At 35.3% G+C, this 26741-nt stretch overlaps 1 protein-coding gene and 1 long non-coding RNA gene across 9 annotated transcripts; both read right to left on the reverse strand.

The window, feature by feature from the left end:
* Nucleotides 1-4609: 4609 nt before the first annotated feature.
* LOC114370113 lies at nt 4610-15538 on the reverse strand. Of its 8 annotated transcripts, XR_003657765.1 has the most exons (8): nt 15151-15538; nt 14818-15003; nt 14185-14268; nt 12796-13495; nt 12626-12694; nt 11988-12097; nt 11631-11678; nt 4610-4661 (listed from the first exon to the last, which is right to left on the reverse strand). It is a non-coding gene; the product is annotated as an uncharacterized LOC114370113 (long non-coding RNA). The 8 variants fall into 8 exon arrangements; XR_003657768.1 differs by lacking the exon at nt 11988-12097 and having other exon boundaries at nt 4628-4661; XR_003657763.1 differs by having other exon boundaries at nt 4639-4661; nt 11631-12097.
* A 3390-nt stretch (nt 15539-18928) lies between these two features.
* On the reverse strand, nt 18929-25120 carry LOC114371464 (leucine-rich repeat receptor-like tyrosine-protein kinase PXC3). Its single transcript, XM_028328894.1, has 3 exons — nt 25029-25120; nt 24688-24709; nt 18929-19639 (listed from the first exon to the last, which is right to left on the reverse strand). The coding sequence occupies exons 1-3, from the start codon at nt 25118-25120 to the stop codon at nt 18929-18931; spliced, it is 825 nt and encodes a 274-aa protein (XP_028184695.1).
* Between the last annotated feature and the right edge of the window lie 1621 nt (nt 25121-26741).

The raw sequence follows: 26741 nt of genomic DNA on the forward strand, positions 1-26741 counted from the left end.
GGAGAATGCTGCCAACGATGGAGTGGGGGACGTTCGAACCTACATGGTGCTGTTCTCCATGAATGTGGAGGAGGTCTCTGAAGTTAGCAGTATACCGGTGGTGTCAGAATTCCCAAAGGTCTTTCCTGATGACATTTGTGAATTACCACCTGTGAGAGAAGTGGAATTCATTATTGACTTGGTGCCTGGGGCGAATCCAGTGTCGATCGCGCCCTATAGGATGTCTCCAGTAGAACTAGCAGAGGTGAAGGCACAAGTGCAGGATCTCTTAAGTAAACAATTTGTTCACCCAAGCGTATCACCGTGGGGAGCGCCGGTCTTATTGGTTAAAAAGAAGGATGGAAGCATGAGGATGTGCATAGACTACCGGTAGCTGAACAAAGTCACTATCAAGAACAAATATCCCTTACCGAGGATAGATCATTTGACTGATCAATTGAGGGGAGCGACGGTATTTTCGAAGATCGATTTGCGATCGGGGTAACATCAAATCCGAGTTAAGAAGGAAGATATTCCAAAGACTATGTTTCGGACTCGGTATGGACATTATGAGTATTTAGTCATGCCATTTGGAGTGACTAATGCTCTGGCTATCTTCATGGACTATATGAACCGTATATTCCATGATTACTTAGATCAGTTCGTGGTTGTGTTTATTGATGATATCCTAGTGTATTCGAAGAATAAGAAGGAGCATGAAAAGCACTTGAGAATTGTGTTGCATATTCTGAGGGATAGGAAATTGTTCGTCAAACTGTCGAAATGTGAATTTTGGTTAGAGAAAGTGCAGTTCCTCGGGCACGTGATTTCTAAAGATGGGGTTGCGGTGGACCCGGTTAAAGTGGAATCGGTTATGGATTGGCGACAACCGACAACTCCAACAGAAGTTCGAAGTTTCTTGGGGTTGGCCGGCTATTATAGAAAATTCATTGAGGGATTTTCTAAATTAGCACTACCCCTAACTAAACTAACTTGTAAGAATGAGAAGTTTGTCTGGAATGAGAAATGTGAGCAAAGCTTTCAAGAGTTGAAGAGGCGATTGACAACAACTCCAGTGTTGACTTTGCCCGACCCTAAGAGACCATTTGAAGTGTATTGCGATGCGAGCGGGCAAGGCTTAGGGTGCGTATTGATGCAGGAGGGAAGGGTAGTGGCTTATGCTTCACGCCAATTGCGTCCTCATGAAGTTAACTATCCGACCCATGACTTGGAACTAGTAGTTGTGGTCTTTGCCTTAAAGATTTGGATGCACTATTTATATGGCACTCGTTTTGAAGTTTTCAGCAATCACAAGAGCCTCAAATACTTGTTCGATCAGAAGGAACTCAATATGAGGCAACGAAGATGGATGGAGTTCCTCAAGGATTATGACTTTGGTCTTTCCTACCATCCAGGAAAGGCTAATGTAGTAGCCGACGCGCTGAGCCTGAAGTCCTTATATGTTGCGACCATGATGATTCTGGAACAAAGATTGATAGAAGAATTCTGATATCTAAATCTAGCAATCGAGATGCGACCCAAGAGCTTATTTGTGGGAGCGTTGCAAATCACCAATGAATTTGTAAATCACATACGCGAGGCTCAAAAGGATGACCAGTTTCTACAAGACAAAGTGTTAGATGCAATGGGAGATAAGGATGTGGAGTTTAAAAAAGATACAGCCGGGTTAATTAGATTCAAGGGGAGGATATGTGTACCGCCATTAGATGATTTGAAAGTTAAGATCTTGGAAGAAGCACATAAAAGTCGTCTTAGTTTCCATCCAGGGATGACTAAGATGTACCAAGATTTGAAGAGAAGTTTTTGGTGGCATGGCATAAAGAAAGATGTAGCTGAATATGTAGCAAAATGTTTGACATGTCAAAAGGCCAAAGCTGAGCACCAGCGACCATCAGGAGAATTAAAGCCGCTAGAAATTCCAGAATGGAAATGGGAGAGCATATCTATGGATTTTGTATCTAGTTTACCCAAGACGAGTCGTGGACACGATGCTGTGTGGGTCATAGTAGATCGACTCACCAAATCTGCTCATTTTATTCCGGTAAATATGAAATATAAAATGGAGAAGTTAGTAGAGTTGTACATCAAAGAAGTAGTAAGGTTACATGGAATTCCTTCCAGTATCGTATCAGACAGGGACCCGAGGTTTACCTCGCGATTTTGGACAAGTCTGCATGAAGCATTGGGGACAAAGCTGAAGCTCAGTTCAGCTTATCATCCCCAAACAGATGGTCAGACTGAGCGAACCATTCAGACTCTAGAAGATCTACTCCGGGTGTGTATTATAGAGCAACAAGGCAGTTGGATGGAATGTTTGCCATTGATTGAATTTACTTACAACAACAGCTACCAAGCCAGCATTGGTATGGCTCCTTTTGAAGCTCTATATGGGCGGAAGTGCAAAACTCCTCTTTGTTGGTACGATGATGGGGAAGCAGTACTTCTTGGGCCTGAAATGCTACAACAAATTACCAAACAAGTGAAATTGATTCGAGAGAAAATAAAAGCATCCTAGGATAAGCAGAAGAGCTATTATGACAGAAGGAGAAAGCCATTAGATTTTCAAGAAGGAGAACATGTGTTTTTGAAGGTTTCTCCTGTAACTGGAGTCGGAAGAGCTCTCAAATCTAGGAAGCTAACGCCCAAATATCTGGGTCCGTATCAAATTTTAAAGAAGGTTGGGCCTGTAGCCTATCAAATCGCTCTACCTCCGAGCTTATCGAATCTGCACCCTGTGTTTCATGTCTCTCAACTGAGACGATACAACCCGTATCCATCACATGTACTTGCACTGGACGAAGTACAAGTGAAGGATAACCTCACCTATAAAGCACAACCTCATAAGATTACTGATCGAAGAATGAAGTCACTGAGAGGTAAAGAGATTGCGTTGGTGAAAGTGCAGTGGGGACCCGACGAGGGTGATTCAACCTGGGAGTTAGAGGATAGGGTGAGAGAGTTGTACCCAAGTTTGTTCCTAGAGTAGTTAATTTCGAGGAAGAAATTCCTTAAAGGGTGGGAGTATTGTGACATCCTAGAATTTCTACCCGGAATTTTGTAAGTATTACATTTAAATAATTATATATATATATATATATATATATATATATATATATTATTCAGTGTATATATATATAATCTTGGTAGAAGTATGTACATTGGGGGAGAAATACGCGGGTTAGACTAATTAACGAAGAGTAACCCATAACTGGACGGTTATAGATTAATTCACAATTAATTAGTCTAAAAATTATCGTTTTACGTGTAACTTATAATTAAAAAAAACCAACCTCTGAACCTCGCTCAGGGCCTCCTTCTGAGCATTTTGATATATATATTGCCTACCTTTGAAAACAGGCCCCGACAGGTGCAGAGAAACGCAAAGAACTGGAACAGGAGAGGCGACACGCAAACTGAGGCAAGATTTTAGCATCCAAAAAGGTCCAGTTTTTTTCTTGTTTTATGGCTGAGTATGTGGTCAAATAAAAGGTAAAGGTGGGCCCTTTTTGCTCCAATTAAAAAGGACATGTGGAATTGCTTTTGAAAAGAAAACGAAAAAGAAAAGAAAAACCAGTTTTTTAAAAGCCAAATCTTCTCTCTCTTTCTCCAGAAACTTCCAGCACAACCCTCTCATTATTCCTCCACGTTTCTTTTTCATTTTCTTCACCACCATTGTTGTGTGTCTTCAAGCTCCAAATCCCCCTTCATTTCCACACCAAATTGCAAGATAAAGTTGTTTTTGGAGTCTAGGTGATGGAAACTTGCTTGTGGGGCTTCTATGGAGGCTGGATCTTTGAGCTTCAATGAGGTCCTTTAATGGTAATTTTCCACCATGGAGATGCAGCGGAAGACAATGGAGAAGAGGTGAGAGGAGGCGCCATCCACTAGGGAATAAGCCATGGAAGAAAGAGCTTCACCACCAAGATGAGCCTTGGATAATAAGCTTGGAAGGATGCTTCAATGGAGGAAAAGAAAGAGGGAGAGAAAGAGAGAGGGGGGAGCACGAAATTGAAGGAATAAAAGAGGGAGAGAAGTGGAACTTTGAAGTATGTCTCACAAGACTCTCAATCATCAAAGTTACAACAAGTGTTACACATGCTTCTATTTATAGACTAGGTAGCTTCCTTGAGAAGCTTTCTTAAGAAAACTTCCTTGAGAAGCTTCTTTGAGAAAACTTCCTTGAGAAGCTAGAGCTTAGCTGCACACACCCATCTAAAAACTAAGCTCACCTCCTTGAGAAGCTTCCTTGAGAAGCTAGAGCTTAGCTACACACACTCATCTAAAAACTAAGCTCACCTCCTTGACAAAATACATGAAAATAAAAAAAAAAAATCCCTACTACAAAGACTACTCAAAATGCCTGAAATACAAGGCTAAAACCCTATACTACTAGAATTGCCAAAATAAAAGGCCCAAAAGAAGGAAAAACCTATTCTAATATTTACAAAGAAGAGTGGATCCAACCTTGACCCATGGGCTCAAAAATCTACCCTAAGGTTCATGAGAACCCTAGGGCCTTCTTTAGTAGCTCTAGCCCAAGCCTCTTGGAGTCTTCTATCCAATACCCTTGGGGGGTAGGATTGCATCATGCCCTCCACCTTGGAAAGGATTTGACCTCAAATCCTGAGGTTCTTCATACTCTGGGCTCCTTCCCTCAACACCTGTAAAAAGAATAAAAACATATGTATTAGTGGTGTTGGGTATGTTAGAGTAGGGTAAGGTCTTAAAACTCCTTTCATGGACATCTTCCCATGAGGGAACATGGTTCCTCACCAACTCAATGTGAGGTGCTACAAGTATAGAAAAATATGGGACAAACCTTTTGTAAAAGTTTGTTAAGTCATGGCAGCCCCAGATTTCCCTTATACTTGGTGGAGTGGGCAAATCAAGAATGACCTTTATTCTCTTAGGGTCCGTGGGAACCCCTTGACCACTATTTGAAAAATTAAGGAATGTAATGCAATAAAGCGTACCTTTTTCTGTATTTTTATGTTGATTATTCCTACAAAAAAATATGACAAACCTAACGTGTCTCATATGAGCACCTAAGTTTGTATTAAAACCAAAAATAAGAACAAACCTACCTAATGAGTCCCTATGTACATGAATCATGAAGACGTTGGGTGCATGATGGATTTTACAAAAGAGGGTTGCAACACTCAACAAATTCATCATATCCCTTATTGTAGGGATTTGGTGCCTAATAATACCTATTTTGGGCACCAACAAAGCACAAGGATTTAAGCTCTTACAAACCAAACCCTCATCCAACAACTCTTTTACATGAGGAATAACCTCAAGCCCAAGAGGTGTGACAATGCTAGCAAGTGCCTTCTTAGCTAACCTCTTGGAGGAGACACTTACCTCCTTACACTTCTCTTTAACCACTAATGGTTGTCCATCTTCTTGGGGGTAGATTTCTTCACTAAATTCTTCCCCTTTTGCTTCTTCACCTTCACTAGAGGAAGGTGAAGTAGTAGCCTTATCTTGGCTACTATAAATGTCTTGGCCCCTCATAATCATGGTTTTTGTGGTGGGGCATTGAGAAGTAAAGTGTCCTCTTCCAAGACATTTAAAGCACTTTATAGAATTAGTTTTCTCTTGCATACTAGCCTTAGGGGCTAGCTTTTCTATTTCCTTCCCCTTATCATCTTTGGACTTAGAAGATGTCACCCCTAAGATGCCTTGACCATGGTCTTTCTTTAGATAAGAGTGAGAGCTATAAGATTTTGAAGTAGACTTCTTTTTAAGTTGTTGCTCTACCCTTATTTCCCAATCTAAGTTAGCCTCTACATTGTCCTTCCCATGGAAGTATGAGAGGTTAATGTTAGCCTCTTGAGGCTTTCTTTCCTTTTCTCTTCTATGGGAGTGAGGTCTAAGATGTGACCTATGCCTTCCTTCGTAATAGTCACGAAGTTCTTCACTTAGACTCTTGCAAGAGTTATGACTACTATAGGAGACATATTTTTCTCTTTTCATTTCTTTCATTATTTTTCTTATTTCTTCCTCTCTTATTTTCTTTCTTTCATCTTGACTTATTTCTTCCACTCTTTTTTTTCCTTTTTCTTTTCTCTCTTGTTTTTCTTTCCATAACTTGAGGGAACTCAACTCATCTAAGATTCTAGATAAAGGGTCTTTATGACTAGTACCCTTGCCATTAACACTAGATAAATGATGACTCATGTTGGTTCCTAAGTTGTGGTTCTTTCTTGTTGGAGGTTTGAAAACAAAAGGTAAAAGAAACTATGGTTGAAGCTAGCCAAAATAAACACTAAGAGAGGTGTGAAAGATAAGGTAAACAACTAATTGGTAAAAGGAAAGCTATCTAGGCGGTTTGACAATGGAAGGTAAAGGAAATAAGCTATGAAAGTAAGCAAGAAAAGTAAACTAAGTGAATCCTAAGAGTGTTTGGATGACCACATCAAGGTTCCCAACAAAACACTCACTATCCTAAGGAAATATTGCCTAAAATTATTACACATAAATGGAAGTTTGGTAACCTATTGGAGGCTCCCAACACACTTCCAATGAAAGGCCTTTTTGTTACAAAACTTGAAAGCAATAAAGGTAAGTAAATTGCAAATTAAAAAATTACAAAACGTCCTCAATTTTGGTGGTTGTTATCTCTTTGGCGATTCACTCAATTTGAAGTGCTTCTTAGTCCAATATCTCTTAAGGTGGTTGGCCCCTTGCTTCTTAACTCAAATTCTTCAAGGGATGGCACCAATCCTCCTTTCCAATTCCCTATATGGCAACTCACAAACAAGGAAACAAAGAGACAAGCAATAACCAAAGACAAAAAAAATGAAATGAAAGCTAAACCAATGGAGTTTTAACAAGACAATTTTTCAAGGATTACTCAACAATTAAAGCAATGAAAAAGGACATAGAAGCAAGCTAGGACTCAAAGAGAAACTTAGAATGGCTCTAGAGTAGAGTAAAAAAAACTGAAAAAAAAGACTCAACAAACCTCTAGCTTTGGCACTTGTTTTCACACTAATTTTCAATTGAAATTTAGGAACTAGGATTGGCATAAAATAGGCACTAATTATAGAATAAAGTTTGAGCCAAAACAACAAGCACACTTCCCTTTCACCTTTTTTTTTTCTAGATATTGTTTTTTTTCTTTTGCCAACTTGTGTGATTTTTAGTATTTTTTCCTTTTATCCAAATCACTTGTTTCTTTTTTTATAACTTTTATCCAGATGTCTAGCAAATTCAGTAAACATTTAAGCTCAAAATTTGAAGTAGCCAATTCTCAGTAATTTTTACAAGTTTATATGTCCAAGCTGCCAGCACCAGCGATTTTTTTTTAAGCATGGTATATTGATTGCCTTGGGCTTACTTTCAACCTTCCTATGTATGTTGAACTCACTAGGATTGTTTACCACAGTTTTAGGAATTCAATATTCACTTAGGATCAACATTTCAGCCAGCAATTCAATCACCAAAACTCAAATTCACAATAGACACAATCAAAAGGAAACCTAAAAGTTCAAGAAAAGGTTCACAATCAAAGACTCTCTAAGAATTTTGCATGAACATGTTAAGGACTAATTAACATGAAAGATTTGACTCAAATCAAATAATAGGCTAAATTAATTTCATACACTCATGAACAAATGAGTTAGACAAAGAAACAAAAAAAAAAATTCAGCACAACATAAGAAATCTTATGTGACAAGTTTCATGACTAGACATGACTTCTATGACAAAACTACAATAGGTGAACAAATCACTCTAGAATTTTGAGGTTTTCTTCTACTTTAATATTTTTGTAAGAATTTTATGGTTTAGGTTTCACCCACAAAAAATAACAAGACAAAACTCAAAGGAACCTAAACTCAACACAATTCATGGTTTAAGAACAAGAACAAGAAATTTGAACCATAGAAAATCAAATCTAGCTTCTATAGCAAGTTTAATCAGTGGAAACTCTAGAGAATCATGTTAACATTTAGCACAAGACATGTGAGGAGATACATGGAGAAAAATGAAGAAACAACAATGGAAGAGAAGGTAAAGCAAAAAAATTAATGGAGGTTTAAGGAGCACCTACTTGAAGCTCTTGTGCTCTGATTACCACTTGATGGAAACTTGCTTGTGGGGCTTCTATGGAGGCTGGATCTTTGAGCTTCAATGAGGTCCTTTAATGGTAATTTTCCACCATGGAGATGCAACGAAAGACAAAGGAGAAGAGGTGAGAGGAGGCGCCATCCACTAGGGAATAAGCCATGGAAGAAAGAGCTTCACCACCAAGATGAGCCTTGGATAAGAAGCTTGGAAGGATGCTTCAATGGAGGAAAAGAAAGAGGAAGAGAAAGAGAGAGGGGGGAGCACGAAATTGAAGGAATAAAAGAGGGAGAGAAGTGGAACTTTGAAGTATGTCTCACAAGACTCTCATTCATCAAAGTTACAACAAGTGTTACACATGCTTCTATTTATAGACTAGGTAGCTTCCTTGAGAAGCTTTCTTAAGAAAACTTCCTTGAAAAGCTTCTTTGAGAAAACTTCCTTGAGAAGCTAGAGCTTAGCTACACACACTCATCTAAAAACTAAGCTCACCTCTTTGACAAAATACATGAAAATAAAAAAAAAAATCCCTACTACAAAGACTACTCAAAATGCCTGAAATACAAGGCTAAAACCCTATACTACTAAAATGGCCAAAATACAAGGCCCAAAAGAAGGAAAAACCTATTCTAATATTTACAAAGAAGAGTGGATCCAACCTTGACCCATGGGCTCAAAAATCTACCCTAAGGTTCATGAGAACCCTAGGGCCTTCTTTAGTAGCTCTAGCCCAAGTCTCTTGGAGTCTTCTATCTAATACCCTTGGGGGGTAGGATTGCATCACTACGAGCCTACCTCTACCTCGTGGGACCTTCAATTTTAGGTAAGGGTGGACTTCTCGTCACTTGAAATCCGTGGGGGTTGGGTTCTTGGGAGCTATAATGGGTAGTTCTACTAGGTTAATGCTTTAGGGTAGTTGTTTATGAAGGAAATTGTTGTAACTATGCTAAACTTGACATGTTTAATGTAAGCAAAACTACCCATGTTGATTTAGGGTTCAATAATGATGTTTTGATATATATGTGTGCTTAAAATGTAGATAGAGAACTGGTAGAGAGGATGGGGAGAGTTAGCTTAGAGTTAAATGTGACAATGGTAGTGTTGTAGGTGGAAAAGTGTGAGATTTTGAAGTTTAGAAAGCCAAATTTGGTGTTAGTGGAAATTTGAGTTTAAAATGAGTTGATTCTAGTTTAGAATGTCAATTAGGACTTGTAGGAAAGCTTGGTCAGAGCAAATGAGAAAAATTAGTGGCAAATGTGAAAGAAAAGAGCCATTTATAGTGTAAATTGAGTGTTGAGAGGTCAAATTTTGAATAGGTGGAGATTTTACCTTAAAATTAGTTTGAGCAAGTCTAATTCAATGTTATAGACTTGATGAAGATGAGAGTTTACCCCAAAATTACCCAATTTTCATTTTCACTTTTTAAACCTTGAAAATTCACTAAATTTGGTGGGTTTTGGATACCTATAATTTGCTTTACCTTGTTTTGGAGTTTGTTTATGGCTTGAACATGATTTATACACGGTTTAGGACCTGTAGGATCCAATTTGAGTGGAATTGGATGCATGCAAGTTAGATTTTGAAAATCTGCAAAATTATGCAGAAAAACTGCCTAATTATGCAGCAAATCTGCCAATTATGCAGAAAAAACAAACTGGTTGTGCAGTGCTAGTTTCTGCTGTCACGAGAAAGGTAGTATATCTCGTGTTCTAGACATTCGTTAGTAGATCCCAACGATCAAGACTTAGATTTCTGTATTAGGAACCCCTAGTTAAATTTTCAAGGCTATCCAATGGTTAACGAATTGGGGATGAGAACTTTACTGAGGTATGTTGGTAGGGAATAATATGTGGAATTCGAATGAATCTTGTGTAAAGATTTCTGCCTCCACTCTATTTTTTTTTCAAGATAGTTTCATGTCAAATGGAATTGAATTGATTTGACATTGTGAAGGCTTGGAGGGGTTGACGGGGACCCGGTGCTGAGAGGAACGAGGAGAAGGGCTACGTACGTGTACGTGAGCTCAATTTAAAGGTGGGCAACTGGGGATGGTGTGCTTATGCCTGGGCTTGTGGAAATGGGATATATGTTTTGCGTCATTGCCCGATCGCCACCTAGTACCACATATGACGGGTGCCCCATAACCCAATAAGCCATGTGTGAGAAAGCGTGGAAGAGTAAGTCTTCCAACTTTTATTAGTTGACCACAGAGTGATACTTGAGGATATGTCGTAGGGGTCAGGAGACCTTGGGGACGTTAGGTGGGGTCCTATCGCCCAAAACTAAGCTTGGCCAATCCCGACCCAATCCGGGCATAGTCAGCCAGTAAGAACCTGTGACGTACTTCAGCAGGCGAGCTCCTGGCAGTCAACCAATAAAGGAACAAAAGTCCACGAAGAAGGGAGGCTTGTGTGGTGGATGGCCAGCTATCTATCTTATGTTGTTATTTGAAAAATTCCTTCTGGTAATCGATTACCATTTGTGTGTAATCGATTACACAGTGTTATATGCTATTGGTAATCGATTACCAATTGTGTGTAATCAATTATATAGTGTTATATGCTACTGGTAATCGATTACCATTTATGTGTAATCGGTTACACAGTGTAACTTTTAGGCTCCAATGTGCAATGGCTGTTGTAATTTGTTTTTGGGCACTGGTAATCGATTACATATTTTGGTAATCGAATACCAGAGAGGAAATCTCTTGAAAATGACATTTTGACTGTGTGTAGTCATTATGGGACGCATTGTATTGTGACCCGTGTAGTTAGATTTCTTGTGAAAGAGTCTACCCCCTTTCTTTTATCTCTTGTAGATCGCGATGGCAGCACAGTTGATTCATGATCGTGTCGTGATGGAGTGCCTAGAGGGTGTTTGGGAGACCCTCGAAGGCAATGAGAGGTGCCGATTCCGTGGCATAGTTCAACTCACTACTACTTCGCTAGTACATCCTGAGAAACCCGCACGCACACTTCAGCAGCCTGTGGAGTGGATACTACCTACGCCTACTCCATATCGACTAGTTGAGCCTGTTCAATTGATAGAGGTGTCACCCTCTGAAGAGGATCTTGAAGAGGACCCAGAGGAGTTACCTCCTGAACCAGCTATGGATGCCCCTGACTTACCAGAGGATGATGAGGACTCACTCCCTGATGTTGATTCTCCAGAGGATATTACGTCAGCATCTGAGGCAGACTCTACAGAGGAGAGTGGCCCTGGAGGGACAGCGAATAGTGACGACCCTTCATCATAGCAGACGGCTCCTTAGATTAGGCGTACATACTTTTTGTGGGTGGATGTATCTAGTTCAGACTGCTAGGTTTACTCTTTTGATTTTTGGGTGGATAGACCTCTTGTATAGAAATTTTGATGATTGTATATATTTTGTGGCTAAAGCCACCACAGTTATTACCTTTGCTCTGGATGTTACTGTGATATTTTGCAAACTCCCATATTTTGGACAGTTTTTGATGATGAAAACAATTATGTTTTATCTTATTATTTGAAAAATAAATGTTAACGAACTTTATTTGAAAAGAGTTTGCCGACCACACCTTATTATTTCTCACATGACGACCCAAAATGATGGCTGGTATTTTTTTCTGAAAAAGAAAAATAGTTTGGAAGTTATAAGTGATCAGAAAAAAATGAATCCGAATAGAGTTGTGAACTGGCCACTCAGGACTCTATAGTGATAATTTTCCTTCTGAAATTAATTACCGTGAAATAAATAACAGTGCGAAAAAAAAATCTCATGATTTCTGCCATTTAATTTATTACTATTAAACCAGTCATTATTTAGGGACGCCACACCCATAAAGGTTAAATTGAAATCCTTCATTGTATAAGAGTTAAGATATGCTAAAGCCACATACATATACACATAAATACTTCAAATTGAAGAATCTTACTTTAGTTAACAAGTGCATTCCACCTATTGCTTTCGCTTTTGTGCAATTAATAAAATTTGATTTGAAATGTCCATATCAAAAACACGAGCACCATCCAGACCAAACGTTTTCTAAAACAGGTAGACAACTAATTAAATAAAATTAAGTCATCAGCAGTCAGCACAAATAGACAACATCATATAAAAAAATTTAACAAAATAAGCTTATCATAAAAGAGGACATGTGACTGAAAAAAAAACTTGGGTATATTACACTTTACCACTTTATAGTTCCACATACTCCCCCAACTTACCTATCTAAACTTATTTTTAAATCACTAAACCTCCCTGAAGTTTGGTTTAAAGTGAATAGTTAAATTAATAAAGTCCATTTACTTTGCTTAAATTAATCATGGTTTCAGGTTTGATAGCCACAATTTTGACCATGCATATAGTATATTTTCACTTTGACACAAACTTTGAGGGGTTAATGATACAAAAAGAAAGTTTAGAAGGTAAATTGAGAAATGGTGATACTAAAAGACAATAAAGTGTAATTTTCCCAAAAATCTGTCCCGCAGATGCAATATGTGATGCTGTTAAGTAGGAGAGGGGGGGGGGGGGGGGGGAAGAAAGTGGGAGAGAGAGAGAATGACATACCTGCAATTCAAAATTGAACATCAATTGCCTGTTCTGTATATCTAGTAGCATCTCCAAATAAGTGTTTCTCTACAAGAACAAACGTACAAACTAATAATTATTTAAAACCACACACACAAAGATAGAAAAGCGTAAAAAATACAAGACAAATACCTGATAGATTTACTAACCTGGTTTCAATAAACAAGGTAAGCAATGAAAAAGTAGATCAACAAGAAGGGCAACATTAAGGGTGCCAGAATAGCACAAGTGAACCCAAGGAATCCAAACAGTAAGATTCTTGGAACTTCTGTATGGTACGGAAAAGATAGGTTGCCATCCAGTGCATCTTCCTTAAGCCTGAGTATGAATCTCTAGAAAAGATTGCATAGTAGAGGGAAAATTTGCATAACTTCAACTGCCAAACTTGCCTAACCAGATGATAGAATGTAAGTTGTAAAGAAAGTAGCCTGCATACATCCAAGTGCATAAAAAATCATTTCAACAATACAACACAACAATACTCCATAACATGTCATATCCAAAGAATAAATCTAAATAAAGGGTAAGAATTCAAAATTCACGCTATTCTTGTAGGAATTAAGATGCATCACTTGCACTGGCACTGCCTTGGCAAGCTGGGCAGACAGATCTGTTACGCTAGAAAAGACTGAGAGCTGACTGATTACAGAACCAATAAATACATTAACAAAAAACACGTTCCAGATTGTGAAGTACAAGACTTTAAAACATGCACTCTTCTTACTTTCACTACGGGAAATAGAACCCTCCACAAAAGAAAATAGAATCATCACATGTGGAACTGTGCACAAAAATAAAACCAATATCACACTTGGCAGGTAACCAGCCACCACCTGATTCACAAATTTCCTGCAAAAAAAAAGACTCAATTTACAGTGAACTTCATAGCATTTTAAAGTTCTATCTTACATGAATTCTATTTCAAAATTTAGTATTAATATCACTTATTTATTACTTATAGCTATAGTTAGTTAAGGTGTCAAAACCAAAACATTCTATAAATATGTAATCAGTATCGACATCACTTATTTATCAATAATTACTAAGTGCAGTCTAACACCACCTTGTCAACCAATTCAAAGATCTGAAATGTCTACCTAATAATATCTTGGGAACAGTATACCAAAAAAAATTATCTAGGGAACGAAAATGGAACAAGTAAAATAAATATGTAATCATTTTTTTCTTAGTTTTTTCACCATTTAAATCTCTTGTGAATGACATAATTTTACAATTCCACATCCTGGAAGCCTGAGAGAATAAGGCTCTGGAAAAAAAAATTGTAAAATGCATCTTACATGCACATATTTACGTGAGAAGGGAAAAAGAATGTTTTATGTCCACCTTGGTTGAATGATTTATTGCATTGGAGATGGTAACATTTACAAGGAACTTGACCTTTTACAAATGACTCATACATGTTTTTCATTTTGACTCCTAAAATGTAGCAGAAAGGTTATCCTTTCCCATTGCTCCAATGAGAGTAACTTGGTCTTTTATAGTCTTCACATTAACCATGCTCCTCAGCTGGTGCTTACCAGACACTGGTGAGGTAATCCAAACTGTTTATTGTGGCGAACTTGTTTCCTCCAACGGTCATTATGTAATTTGTAATGCAAAATCTTGTATAACATAAAAACTATTTAGTAAAAGGTAAAATATATATAGACAAATACATACATGTATTGCAATGTAGAATATTTATTTTCCACTTTGCTTATAATGTTAATGATAAAACATCATGCTTCTTTTGATCCACAGTATGTACAAGTCATAGTTTATCCAATTTGAAATTACTTGCCATGAAATCAAACAGCATGATTATATCATTAAGAAATTATCTATCTTGTCCTACAGTATCATAAATTATAATGGTATTAGAAATTGGACATTAATCATTTTTATGAAATCAAAAAGGATTTCTAATCCCCCCTCCCCCCCTAACTCCTTTCAAGGCCAAGACATTGTGTGCCTAATGAAGTTGGTGAGAATACTTAATCAACATGCAATCAATGCGAATTTTTTTTCTTTGCATCCAGTATGTGTGTCACAGTGTGTGAGTCTATATATATATATATATTGTCAGGGTTCAAGTATCATAACACCTAGTTGCTAACTCGCCAAAGTTTAAAATCCATTCAAAAATAGTTTGCCAAAAAGAATAAAAGTACCTGTATTAAAGTGGCAAAGGCATCATCCTCTGTCAGCTTTAAGAATTCAACAGCCCAATCATCAACATGTCCAATAGCAGTTTTTCGCCTTTCAGCTTCAAGCAAAACAGAATCACGATACAAGAATCTTTGCCATATTTTCTGAACATTTGCCAGCTTGAATTCAATTTTTGTATCATTGAATCCCTGCAAGAAAAAGTGGATTAGCAACCACTCAACCAATGTTGCCTAGGATGACAACTTTATGTAAAGTATCTTGAATTAAATTGTATGATAAATTATGCAATAACCCAAAACAAACTACTAGAGATAAAAAAGGGGGAAAATAAATACCCGAAGGGTCTTTATCAAGTTCGGAATTTCCGCTTCAGGTATTCGAACAGCAAAGCTGTCATAGTTGAGCACATTCTCATATGGTAGGAAAATCCCATCCTAAATAACAAGGAAACAAAGAGGCAAAAGGAATACACGTGGCCTTGCCGGTGCTGCGGAGGAGCTTCTTGGCAACGAATGCGGCGTCACCGGCGGCTTCCTTGCTGCGGGTGACGATGGAGGAGCGAGAGATCTTCACGAGGACGGAGCTTGAGTTGTTGCTAGGTCTGTCTAGGAGTGAGACTCCACCTCTTCGGACGCCATTGGAATGAAAATGAATCAATCAATCAATTAGGGTTCTTGGCAATTTTGTTTTGCTCTTCTCACCCTAATTCTATAGCACTCACTAGTCACTACTTTTCGCTTCTCCTTATACCCTTCTTATACCCTATGGTGACGTGGATACTACTACTATTACTGTGCGATTTCATGCCAAATTGTAATTTATATTTCTTGTTGTTTCTTTACAAAAAAATATCGCTGCATTATTTCAATCGTTTAATCAAATATTTGGTGCATGTTAGATAACATTTATATTTAAACAAAAATATTTATTTTAATATGTATTTATTTTATGAGATTTTGCCTACACTTTGTATTTGTAAGTTTTAATTTTTTAAATTTTATGAGATTTTACCTATACTTTGTATTTGTAAGTAGAAATTATTTTGAGTTTTACCTACACCAAATAATAGTAGGTACAAATTTTTAAATTTTACCTATGATAAACAAATGTAGGTATAAGTATTTTTTTTACTTTTACCTACAATAATTCATGTGGGTAGGCAAAAGCCTACGTAGGTATATGTCATTTTTCTTGTAGTATAAAAAAATCAGGTTAGGGTTTAGAGGAGAAAGTTGATGGAATTTTTTTGTACCTTGTTAATGCTTCTGTCACCAACTTACGTAGAGGATGTTAACCTATTTCATTCCTTGTCCATGGCGGTGCTCATGGCGGCATTACCATCGGTCCTGATTTATTGTTTTCTACTTGCAATGGCCAATGGTCACAAGAGCAGGAGAAAAATATTTAAAAGTTTAAAAATAGCTTAAAACTTCTAAAATATATGTCCAATTAAGATTTTTAAGCCAATTTGTTATGATTGTCACTACAAGCCCCTTTTCTTGTAGTGTTACCACCATAACATTTGATTAATTTTTAAAACCTATCACAATGAATTCACTACGTACCTATAAGAATTAAAAGAAATTATCAAGTATAATGTAGAAAAAGAAGAAAAAGATGGATTAAATTAGCTCCAATGTTATTAAATATATTATATTAACATAATTAAATGTTATAATCATTATTTTTTAAATGTAATTTATTTTATATATGTTTGAATTTTTCTTTTTCAAAATGATTTAAAGCTAAATTTCTTTAAATTTAAGTAAATAAAAAATTGTGTCAAACCATACATTTTGTTATACTAATAACAATTTTTTCAAATCTAACATTCTTATTTATACATTTGACTTTTTTTTTCAAAATGTTTTTAAAAAATACATATTTACATTTTTAATTAAATAAAAAAATTGGCTCATACCATAGATTTTATTATACTAATACATTTCTTCAAATCTAACTTTCTTAAATATGTGTTTGACTTTTACTTTTTCAAAATAGCTTATTTTTTATTTTTTATTTTATTAAAATAACAAACAAGAAAAATGTACCTATATATAAATATTATATTAATAACATTAAAAAGTATTCTAAAAAACCATTTAACATTGTATGAGTATTTTATTACAAATAAAAATTATAAGTATAAAAAATATGAGTAGCTCTTGAACACAAAAAATGGATCATCAATATAGATAACAATGGATAGGGTCTCAAAAGGGTACTATAGTACCGTTCTCATACGCGCGATAAAAAATTTATCTGTACACACCCCATACATGTGTTGGTAGAACTTTAATGTGAGAGGAGTGGTTCATTTCTATAAATTATGTTTTGCTCGAGGGATTTTTCCTTCATTATTATATTATTTAATTTAATACAAAAATATAATTAATGTGTAAATTTTAATGATTTATTGAGTGATGTGTTTTAATTAATTAAATTCACATTAAATGTTTTTTTATAAAATAAATAAATAAATAAAGTATGTATAATAATTATAATTAGAAATTGAATATAGAAAATGAGTTCGACTCATATCATTCATAAGCTTGCATTGTGTTGGAGTGTACATCCACCTTTTAAGTATTTGAGGAAGAAAAATATTGTCAAATAGAAACAAACTTATACAAATAATCGGTTCCAGATTTCTAAAGATGTAGAAAAAAGTATTAAAAATAAAACAAAAAACATTGTTTAGATTTTTTAATGTGTATATTATTTTATATATCATTTGTGTAAAAAGTTTTATATTTGTATTATTTGGGTAGTTTTTTTGTATTAAATAGGTAAAAAAATTCTACTCATGTAAAACACACACTTTTGTAAGTTTTGTTAGTTGAAATCAAAAAATTTGTTGGGTCCCATTTCTCATTTAATGTTTGTCTCTTGATATTGTAGTTTTCAAAAAAAAAAATCATCGATTTTTGGATAATTACTTGACAGTTTGTTGTTTTGCTTGCTGGATTTTGTTTGCATGGCTCGCGTTTTTGTGATTTTGGATTTCGAGTTTGAAATTTGGGTTTTCTTTGCCATGATCTCGGTTATTTTTTATTTCATTGTGATTTGATCATGTTTTCCTTTTCCGTTTAGGTAATCATGATTGTGTAATAAATCACGCACATAAGATGGTCATGGTTTGCAAAGCATAATTATGACACTCATTATTTCTGATTTGTTATATCAATTTTTTGTTCCTCTTTTATGTTTGACTCTCATTCTTGTGTAAAAATAACATGAACTTGTTGGAATTAGGATTTAATGCTTGAATCTGAAATCACCTTTGTTGTCCATTATTGCTTGATGAAATGTCAATTTGATGTGTGCCTATTCGATGATTTCAATAGAAAATCTCTTCTAATGAATTTAAGAACAGATAATTGCACTAAAGACTTTTTAGAGAGAGTGTGTGTATGTAAGAGTAATAGAGAAAGTTATGGATGGCTTTGAAATTGAGCTTTGGAAACTTCTGATACTATGTAAACATTGATCATTTATAAATCAAAATGTTAATCTTGGAAAAGCATGAGTACATGGCATATGATTGTGGTTTGATCTGACAAGTACCTTCTTGTTGTATGAAGTGCATAAAAAATGAGTGCTAATTGGTTTCATTTGGTTAGACTGCTGGTAATACAGGTAAACATTCTATTGCCCCATCAAAAAAGAGGAGACATTTAACTGTATATCATTATGTTGTTGTTTACTTTATCAAATTACTTTTTATCATGCACAAGTGTGTATGTACATGCTGCTCTCAAAACCTATTGGTGATTGAACTTTTGATTTATCATTGTGATAGTCTAGCAGGCCAGTCAGGCTGAATTCTAGGTAGCATTGTAGATTCATAAAGAAGTTGAGCCAATGTTCATCGGGTAGATACTGATGATGAATGAGAAGAGCTACACCACTACAAATAACATATCCAATGGGTTTCATTACATTTTCATGACTTAGTTTTCTCAACCTTCGAAGCTCTATAACTCTATAACTATCTTGCTCGGGTAGTGCATTATTTTCATGTCCATAGAGATTAGTTTCCTTACAATAAGACTGTCCCAGAGGGCATGATTGCCTTGTAAGGTGTACTGAAAGCCCTAGAATTATCTTGCTCTAAAGAATATTACCTTCTAGATTATTGTTGCCAATTCGAACACTGAAAAGGGTTTGACAATTCCCAATTTCAACCGGAAGGTCACAACTTAAATTGTTCTGAGTGAGGATCAAAACTTCTAGCTTCCCTGAAGTAAAAATTCTTCCCGGTATAGGGCCTTCAAGGTGGTTTGAATGCAAGTTAAGTGTTTTAAGCTCATAAATAAATCCAAGTTTACTTGGAACCCTTCCATCGAAATTATTCTCATAAGCAGCAAAAACTCTCAGATTGGTCCAATTCCCTACCCAAGATGGTATCAAACCGCTCAAGTGATTGTTGAATATTTGAAAATCCTGTAAACTCTCAAGGCCCTGAAGTTCCTTTGGTATCTCTCCCACCAGCAAGTTATTGGAAAGGTTCAATGTTTTGAGGCTCCTTAGAGCACCCAATTTGGGAGGAATTGAACCTTCAAACTTGTTTGAAGACAAGTCTAGATATTCGAGATAAAATAAATTTCCAAAAGTAGGAGGAATCAGTCCATGAAAATCAGTATTTGAAAGGTCAAGCCACTTCAAAGCTTTGAGTCTGGAAATTGAACTTACATCACCTCTAAGATTCTGATGAGAGATGATGATAGCCACAGGTGGCACCTTCCCAGGAGCAATATTCTGAGTTGCTGGTATTTCATCCAGAAACTCTAAGCTCTTGCTTGATGGCAGATATTCTCCCCACTGAATACACCATCCTCCGAAAAACTCTTCTTGGAAATGTGAAAATGTATGGAACCAAGAAAGGTACTATTTGCAACAAACCCTCAAATAAAGATTCGTGCTTCATGGGAAACACCTTTTATTTTAAAAGCTTTCACTAGATAATTAAGTAATGCCACATCACTAGATGGCCTCAAGTATATGTAACTCAAACTTTACGATAACATAGTATCCAAAATCAAAACTAAATATCTGAAACAATTTTAATTATGGAATCTTGATGAGCAACCCATACAGTTTGGAATTAGAAGCTTATTTGAAATGAGGAATTCATAATACAATGTTTACTCTAACATACTACTGAGAAAATAGGGATAAAATGTGTGAATTTACCTCTTTTAATGAAGTAATAAGTAAAACTGGTTACAACGATGTCTTTATTTTAGCACTTTCTTCGTCACTAGCATGATGTAACCTGAGCATGCACTTGTGTGCACATATTCAAAATGTGGTTTGAAAAAAATATCACTAAGAATGTACGTATGCATATTTATTTTAACAGAAGAAAAAATATCAGACATCTTGCTATGAATATGCATTGAAGAATCAAAGTTGCTAGCTAGTTTATTGGAATCTGTGGGGGAATTGCTGAACTATCTTCCATTGGGGCATTTGAACATCTATTGTAACATCCCAATTTTCATAAATGATGAATTTTAAAAAAAATGATGAGATTTTATAAATAAATAAATAAGTAGATATAATTATTAATTAAAATAATGATTTGAGAGAAAATAAAAAAAGTATTTTATTTATTTGTTTGATAGAAAATAAAATAAAGTTTGTTTTTATAAAATAATAAATAATAAATAATAAATAAATAAATAGAGTAAATAATAGGTCATAAATGCCCCTAGCTATAAATAGCAACATGCTAGGTCAGTTTTCAGAATGACTCCTCAGCCTCCTCTGCCTCACAATTTCGTTTTTTTTCTCTTCTCCCAAAATCCTCTCTTTTTCTCGCAAGCCACCTAACCTATCTCAGAAAAATGACGATCTCGGACTCATTCACCGTTGGATTGTCGTGAAATTTGAGCACCACGTTCACAACCGATTTCCAAGAATTCCCACCGTTGGGAATTGCGATAATATGTTCGAGCTAAGAGAAATACCCCTCGCATTTTCCTTTCCTGGAGAAACCCAAAGCTGTCTCGGTAAAACTATGATCCCGGTTTCGTTAACCGTTGGATTTCATGAAATTTGGATATGTTGTTGGAAATTCAATTTCGCACGCTTTCACCGTTGGGATTTACGAGATAGTATTTGCGGAGGGAGAAAAATAAATCGCATGAAGACAGTACAAGTGGAGGCTTCAATCCCTTCTCTGTCTCTTTGACGTTTGGGAACTCTATCGGAGCAGTTAGAGGAAAAAAATTGGAGGAATCTCAGGGAACCGCTAGAGATGCTGCTATCGCTGGCTGAAGACACGTGAGTCCGCTTAAGGGATGGGTTATCTACAATTGGGAACTAGTAAGAACATGTGTAGGGATCCTTAGAGATATCAATTGGAATGAGTTTTTGGGTGTTTTTGCAATTTCATTTTATCCTTATAATTATTACAGTGAATTATATATGTTTGACAGACCAATTTTTGTGAAATTGATATGCTATTGTGTTGAGCGTGAACCCTATAAATTGAGTACTTTTTCTAATTAATATGAATTGATGAAACAAAGAAAGGAGAAATTTAGAGAGAGATATTGATTTTGTATTTTCTCTTTTTCTTGTTGTTTAGGTTTTTATATATAATTTAAAAAATTAATATCATAATTGAAACTGACCAAAGTGTTCATATAATTATTTAGATTTTGTGCATTGAAAGCTTACTTTGAAATTTTTGATTTAATGTGATGTATGCTAGTTTATATATATAGAGGTAGTTATTTGTATTGATAATTTATGTAAATAATATTGTAGAGTGTTATAGTATGATTCCAAAAATTATTAAGTGTTGGAGTTTGAGAATATTATGGTTAAATTTCATGAACATGTGTATGTTGTACCTTATGAATATCATTGGGGATGTTATGAGATGGTTGATGTGATGTTATGAGATGTTAAAGTGTGGACATGATATTCGATTGAGAATAAGTGGATGTGTTTAATACTTATGTTACATTAAATATATCGTAAACTATGAATTATACAATAACCCGACCAATGTTTATGCGCAGTGTTAAAGAGAAAGTGTAGGTTTCTAGTTAGGAACCAGTGTTAAATTGTAGCGCAATTGTGTTAAACATGTTTGAAACATGAGTGTAAGGTCGTGGTATTGTATAATTCATGAGCAATGCTTATAAATGAAATGTGATGAATTGTGGAATAATATGTTGCCTTGAGATTATAATATTGTTATTGAGATTGAGTAAAAGTGTAAAGTAGAACAGGTGTTGAATTGTGAGATACGCGAAAACATGTGATGGTGGATTGTGACATTATGAGATGTGAAATTGTGAATGAGTTTTGGTTGTGAATAAGTGTGTGATTAACTCTTGATGTGACATTATTTGTGTTGTAAGCTGTGAATTGTACAATAACCCGACCAGTGTTATCTTGAGAAAAGTGTAAATGTGCAGTGTTAAAGAAAAAGTGTAGGTTCCTATTTAGGAACCAGTGTTAAATTGTAGCGCAATATGTTGTACGTGTTTAAGACACGAGTGTGAGGTTGTGGGTATTGTATAATTCACTAGCAGTGTATGTGTGCTAAAATTATTTTAGGGGTTGGACACGAATCAGGAGGGAGAGACCCTGACAGGCTCTTCAGAGTGTAGGCCTTGGGGGTTACCGGGTTTGAGTGCTCCTTTAAGCCTATGCTGATCCCATATGGTTGGAGCATTCTCGCAAAACATCGTGACCATGACTGGTTTCCCTATGATCTTACTTAGTGAGAGTGACCTGGCAAACCCATTGTGTGGTGTGTCTTGTTATGTACTCCTAAGCGCCCCATGGTGATTTTTCACTGACATGGTACCACATTGCATGTAGGCTTGAGTCTTAGCATAATTGTCTCATGCGCTTGCTAATTATTTGTTATGAAATTGAGGTGTTATTATGTCTTGATCAGAGCGTGTGATTCTTGTGTAATGTGATTGATGATTGAAAAGTGTGATTGATGGATGAAAAGTGAACTTTGAATGACAAAGTGATGGAATTACGTCAATTACGTGTAAGTAAGTTTTATTTGGTAATTGAAGTGAATGTGAACCTTTTACTCATGTGATTTTGTTTACCAATATATTTTATTTATTTATATATATGTCGGGGTAGAGGGTGTCACATCTATCATGAACTTCCATTTGACACTTTGGTATCGATGGATAATTAGACTCATCACAAAGCATCTATAAAAGAACCATGGATGCTGCTAGACTACTTTTAATAAAAATTCTCAGTTTATTATTGTACGGAACAACTATAAGAATTGATCAACCAATATATATTAGATGTAGGTTAATTGATTAGTCATACCTCCTTTCAACCAGTATATATCAATGAATGTCTACTAAACATCTCATAGCAGAGCTGAATAAATTAAATTAGTCTTGAGTATGTTAATAATCTCACCATTAGCTAACAACTCAACATTTGTTTCTTATTCTGATCCATTACTTTCTTCAGTACTTCATGTATAGTAACAATAGGGAAATAGATGGTCATGCATTTGACAAAAAGGAAAAAACATAAAGAAAAAGAATTGTAAAATAAAAATAATTGCGAAAGATATCACTAAAAGTCTAGAACTACAGAGAAAAAAAAATTCATGAAAACAAAAATATAGCACTAACTAAACTATACAAGGGCAGAGTACAGAGTTCTCCGTTATTAATTTTGAAGATCCTTTAAAGATTATTTCTTTCTTCTTAATGTTTGAATCCCTATCCAAACAGTTCTACAAATGGGCTAAGACATGCATCTATGTTATTAAAATAACTCCTACACCCAAGTAGATGAAGCAAAGTTTGCCTCTTCAAAATGACACCCATTTAAAAGAAGGGAAAAGTGTCAATGAAAAAAATAAAGGAACCAAGAATAGAATTGTCGATATAAGCGAATGTGGTAGGGATGATTACTCTATGTTCACATGTATCCTATTCTGACGTAAACTAAAGTAACTATTTTGCTATGATTCATGCTCCGCTATGTATACTTTGAAAGCATCTCATCTATGTAAGTACTAGTTCCCCTACTTCCCTTACCTTTAAGGTGTTGCATAATTGAGTTTCCATTTGATTCCATTATACTACTAATGAAATAAATACAACCATTATGCGGAGTGTAGAGTAAATCACACAATTTTCAAGTTTGCAAGAGTAAACTAAACCATTTTCAATCTTCACATTACATGCATGATCCTTACAATCACAGGTACTTTCAGAAGAAAAAAAAGGAACAGAAAAAACATTCTTCAAAACAATAATTGATTTTGAAAGTCTCAGGTAATTAGCAGTGGCTGAGAGCATAAGATCATCAAATGATGGGTCTGATTTCTTAAAGTTAATTCCTAATTACAAGCACAATGTCATTGTCAAGAACCAACTTATTAATCCGGATTTGGAATAAATGTAAATGAGAAGTGTTAAGAAACTAATATAAACTCATCCAAACAGCCCAAGTGAAATTGGAAAATTCTGAATTCTAATCATCCCAAGAGAAAAAAAGGGAATACATAAAAATGCATATGTAAGTCAAGAAGGAACAAAAGGAAAAATGGAAAAAGGTAATATATAATTGGCAGCTCAATGCAAAAAAAGAGATTATACTCACTTCTGTACATATAATTTGTAAAATTAAAATACTGCATGCTATCATTAGTCTTATGTATGCCAATAATCTCACCATGAGCTAACAACCTAACATATATCAAGTAACATAGATGATCCTAAATTTATCACTTGCACGTAATATATGTTATGCAAATAAAAATACATACTATTACAGATGCCCCAAACCAATTTCTGCCCAAACTAGTGGGTCAAAATACAAGACACTTTCTGAGTTAACTTGCATACCTGATACTCACCTGCATCCATCCTGAAATTTTAGCATTTCCATATTCAATTATAGATTTCATACTAAAAGGCATGTTATGAAATGGAAAACTTATTTTCAATGTTACTCAAATGAATCCTTAGGTCTTTTGTGAAATTGTGAAGTGTTTTTCTAAAAATGTAATCAGACTCAAATAACAGGTTCAGAAAGAACCTTTTTACTGCATAAAAGACAAGGGATGGATGGTAAATTTTGTCTATACATTAAACCTTCAAACCAAGACTTTGAAGGCTTATAATAAATGGAAGAATAGTTAGAACCCCTCAAGTCTTACAACAGTCAAAAAAAGAAAACTACACACTGGACTAGAAGAACAGAGAAGTCAAAGCAATTCTTGAAAGCGTTCCATCGAAGACTAATCTCATCTCCATTGAAGCCCCATTCGCTGCCCATGCTCTCATGGTCAACCTTTCATTTGAAAACTCAGGGCTTTAACAATTAGGTTTTTAATATAGTTTGGAGTCTCTAAAAACATAGAAGATAAATAATTAGCTAATCCTGAAGATAACACCAGTTGACTGCTTTCTTTTAATCTTTGGAAGAAATTGTTTCTTATTCCAACGCATTATCTTCTTCATGTACTATAGCTATATGGAAATGGAAGGTCATGCATTTGACAAAAGGAAAATAAAGAAAAAGAACTGTAAAATAAAATAACAGCGAAAGCCATAACTGGAAGTCTAGAACTACAACAAAAAGAAAAATCTTGAAAACAAAAAATATAGCACTAACTAACATGTACAGGTCATGCATTATTATTCACCAAAAAAAAAGCTCATGCATTATTAATAACCAGCCAAGTGTCCCCTACAGTTTTAATCCCTATCCAAACTGCTATGGGACCGAGACATGAATGCATCTATGTTATCCCTACAGATAAGTAGATAAAGCAATGCTTTTCACTTAAAAAAGACACACCTATTTGAATGGAGGGGAAAAGTGTTATTGATGGAGCACATAAAGGAACCAAGATGACTATTGTCTATATATGTGAAAGTGGCAAAGATTGACCCTTAAAACTAAGTTATTTCTCCATGTTCACAAGTATCCTATTCTTTGGCATAAACTAAAGTTTATTATGGTGTGATCTCATGTGCTAATGAAGCACAAGATTCAGATTCATGATTGAATTCCGGATACTCTGAAATAACATAACTAAACCAATTGCATATTGTCGATTAAGAGTCAGACAAACAAAATTAAAAGGAGAAAAACCATAACTTCAAAAACTGTAGAACATTAGACAACACTGATAAACTGAGTCACATTAGAGCCATTAATTGAATCACGCAGTTTAGTTGCAAAATATTAGTAAGCCCATAAACATACATAAAACTAGACTATTCAAAAGTGTAAAATTAAACAAAAACCAAGAAGAGACAAAACTAGTGCTATAGTTGTAGTCCAAATTTCATTGTCAACGATAACAGTATAGGAGCATATGTCCTCTATACATAAGACCTTCAAAACAAGACTTTGAAGGCTTCTAATAAATGGAAGAATGGTTAGAACCCCTCATTCTACACAATTGACCACAATAAAAAATAGAATAACTACGCAATTGACTAGAGCCTCTACTAGTGGTGCCTATCCCATATAGTTGATTTGAAGAACAGAGAAATTGTGACACCCTCTACCCCGACATATATATAAATAAATAAAATATATTGGTAAACAAAAATCAAATGGGTAAAAGGTTCACATTCATTTCAATTACCAAATAAACTCATTAAAAATATATTCGGTTCAAAATAAGGCCGTCAAATTTACAAAAATATTTTGTTAAATCAGTGAGGTGAAATAAAATAGACTAACATCATAAAATTAACATAAAAACTTATATCCCAATGTCACATCTTATCAGAGCTTTGTGTCCCGACGTCCTTCAGCACAATATTCCTTAAAGCAGTTCACCTAGTCATCTGCTCCCCCGAACACAAAGTTCAAGATCATCACAGGATCCAAACACAAACAGCAAACTGGGAGTGAGTTATCACATTCCTAACTAATAGAG

The sequence above is a fragment of the Glycine soja genome, chromosome 10, assembly GCF_004193775.1.
Source record: "Glycine soja cultivar W05 chromosome 10, ASM419377v2, whole genome shotgun sequence".
Lineage (NCBI taxonomy): Eukaryota > Viridiplantae > Streptophyta > Magnoliopsida > Fabales > Fabaceae > Glycine > Glycine soja.

What these genes read in the sequence shown, in the direction of transcription:
- LOC114371464 (XM_028328894.1), bottom strand. Translation starts at nt 25,120, where the DNA reads ATGGGCAGCGAATGGGGCTTCAATGGAGATGAGATTAGTCTTCGATGG. An exon ending in TTCTCTGTTCTTCTAGTCCA is followed by an intron (nt 24,710 to 25,028) that starts GTGTGTAGTTTT and finishes CTAAAATTTCAG; the next exon opens with GATGGATGCAGGTGAGTATC. An exon ending in TGGATGCAGGTGAGTATCAG is followed by an intron (nt 19,640 to 24,687) that starts GTATGCAAGTTA and finishes TGGTGTATTCAG; the next exon opens with TGGGGAGAATATCTGCCATC.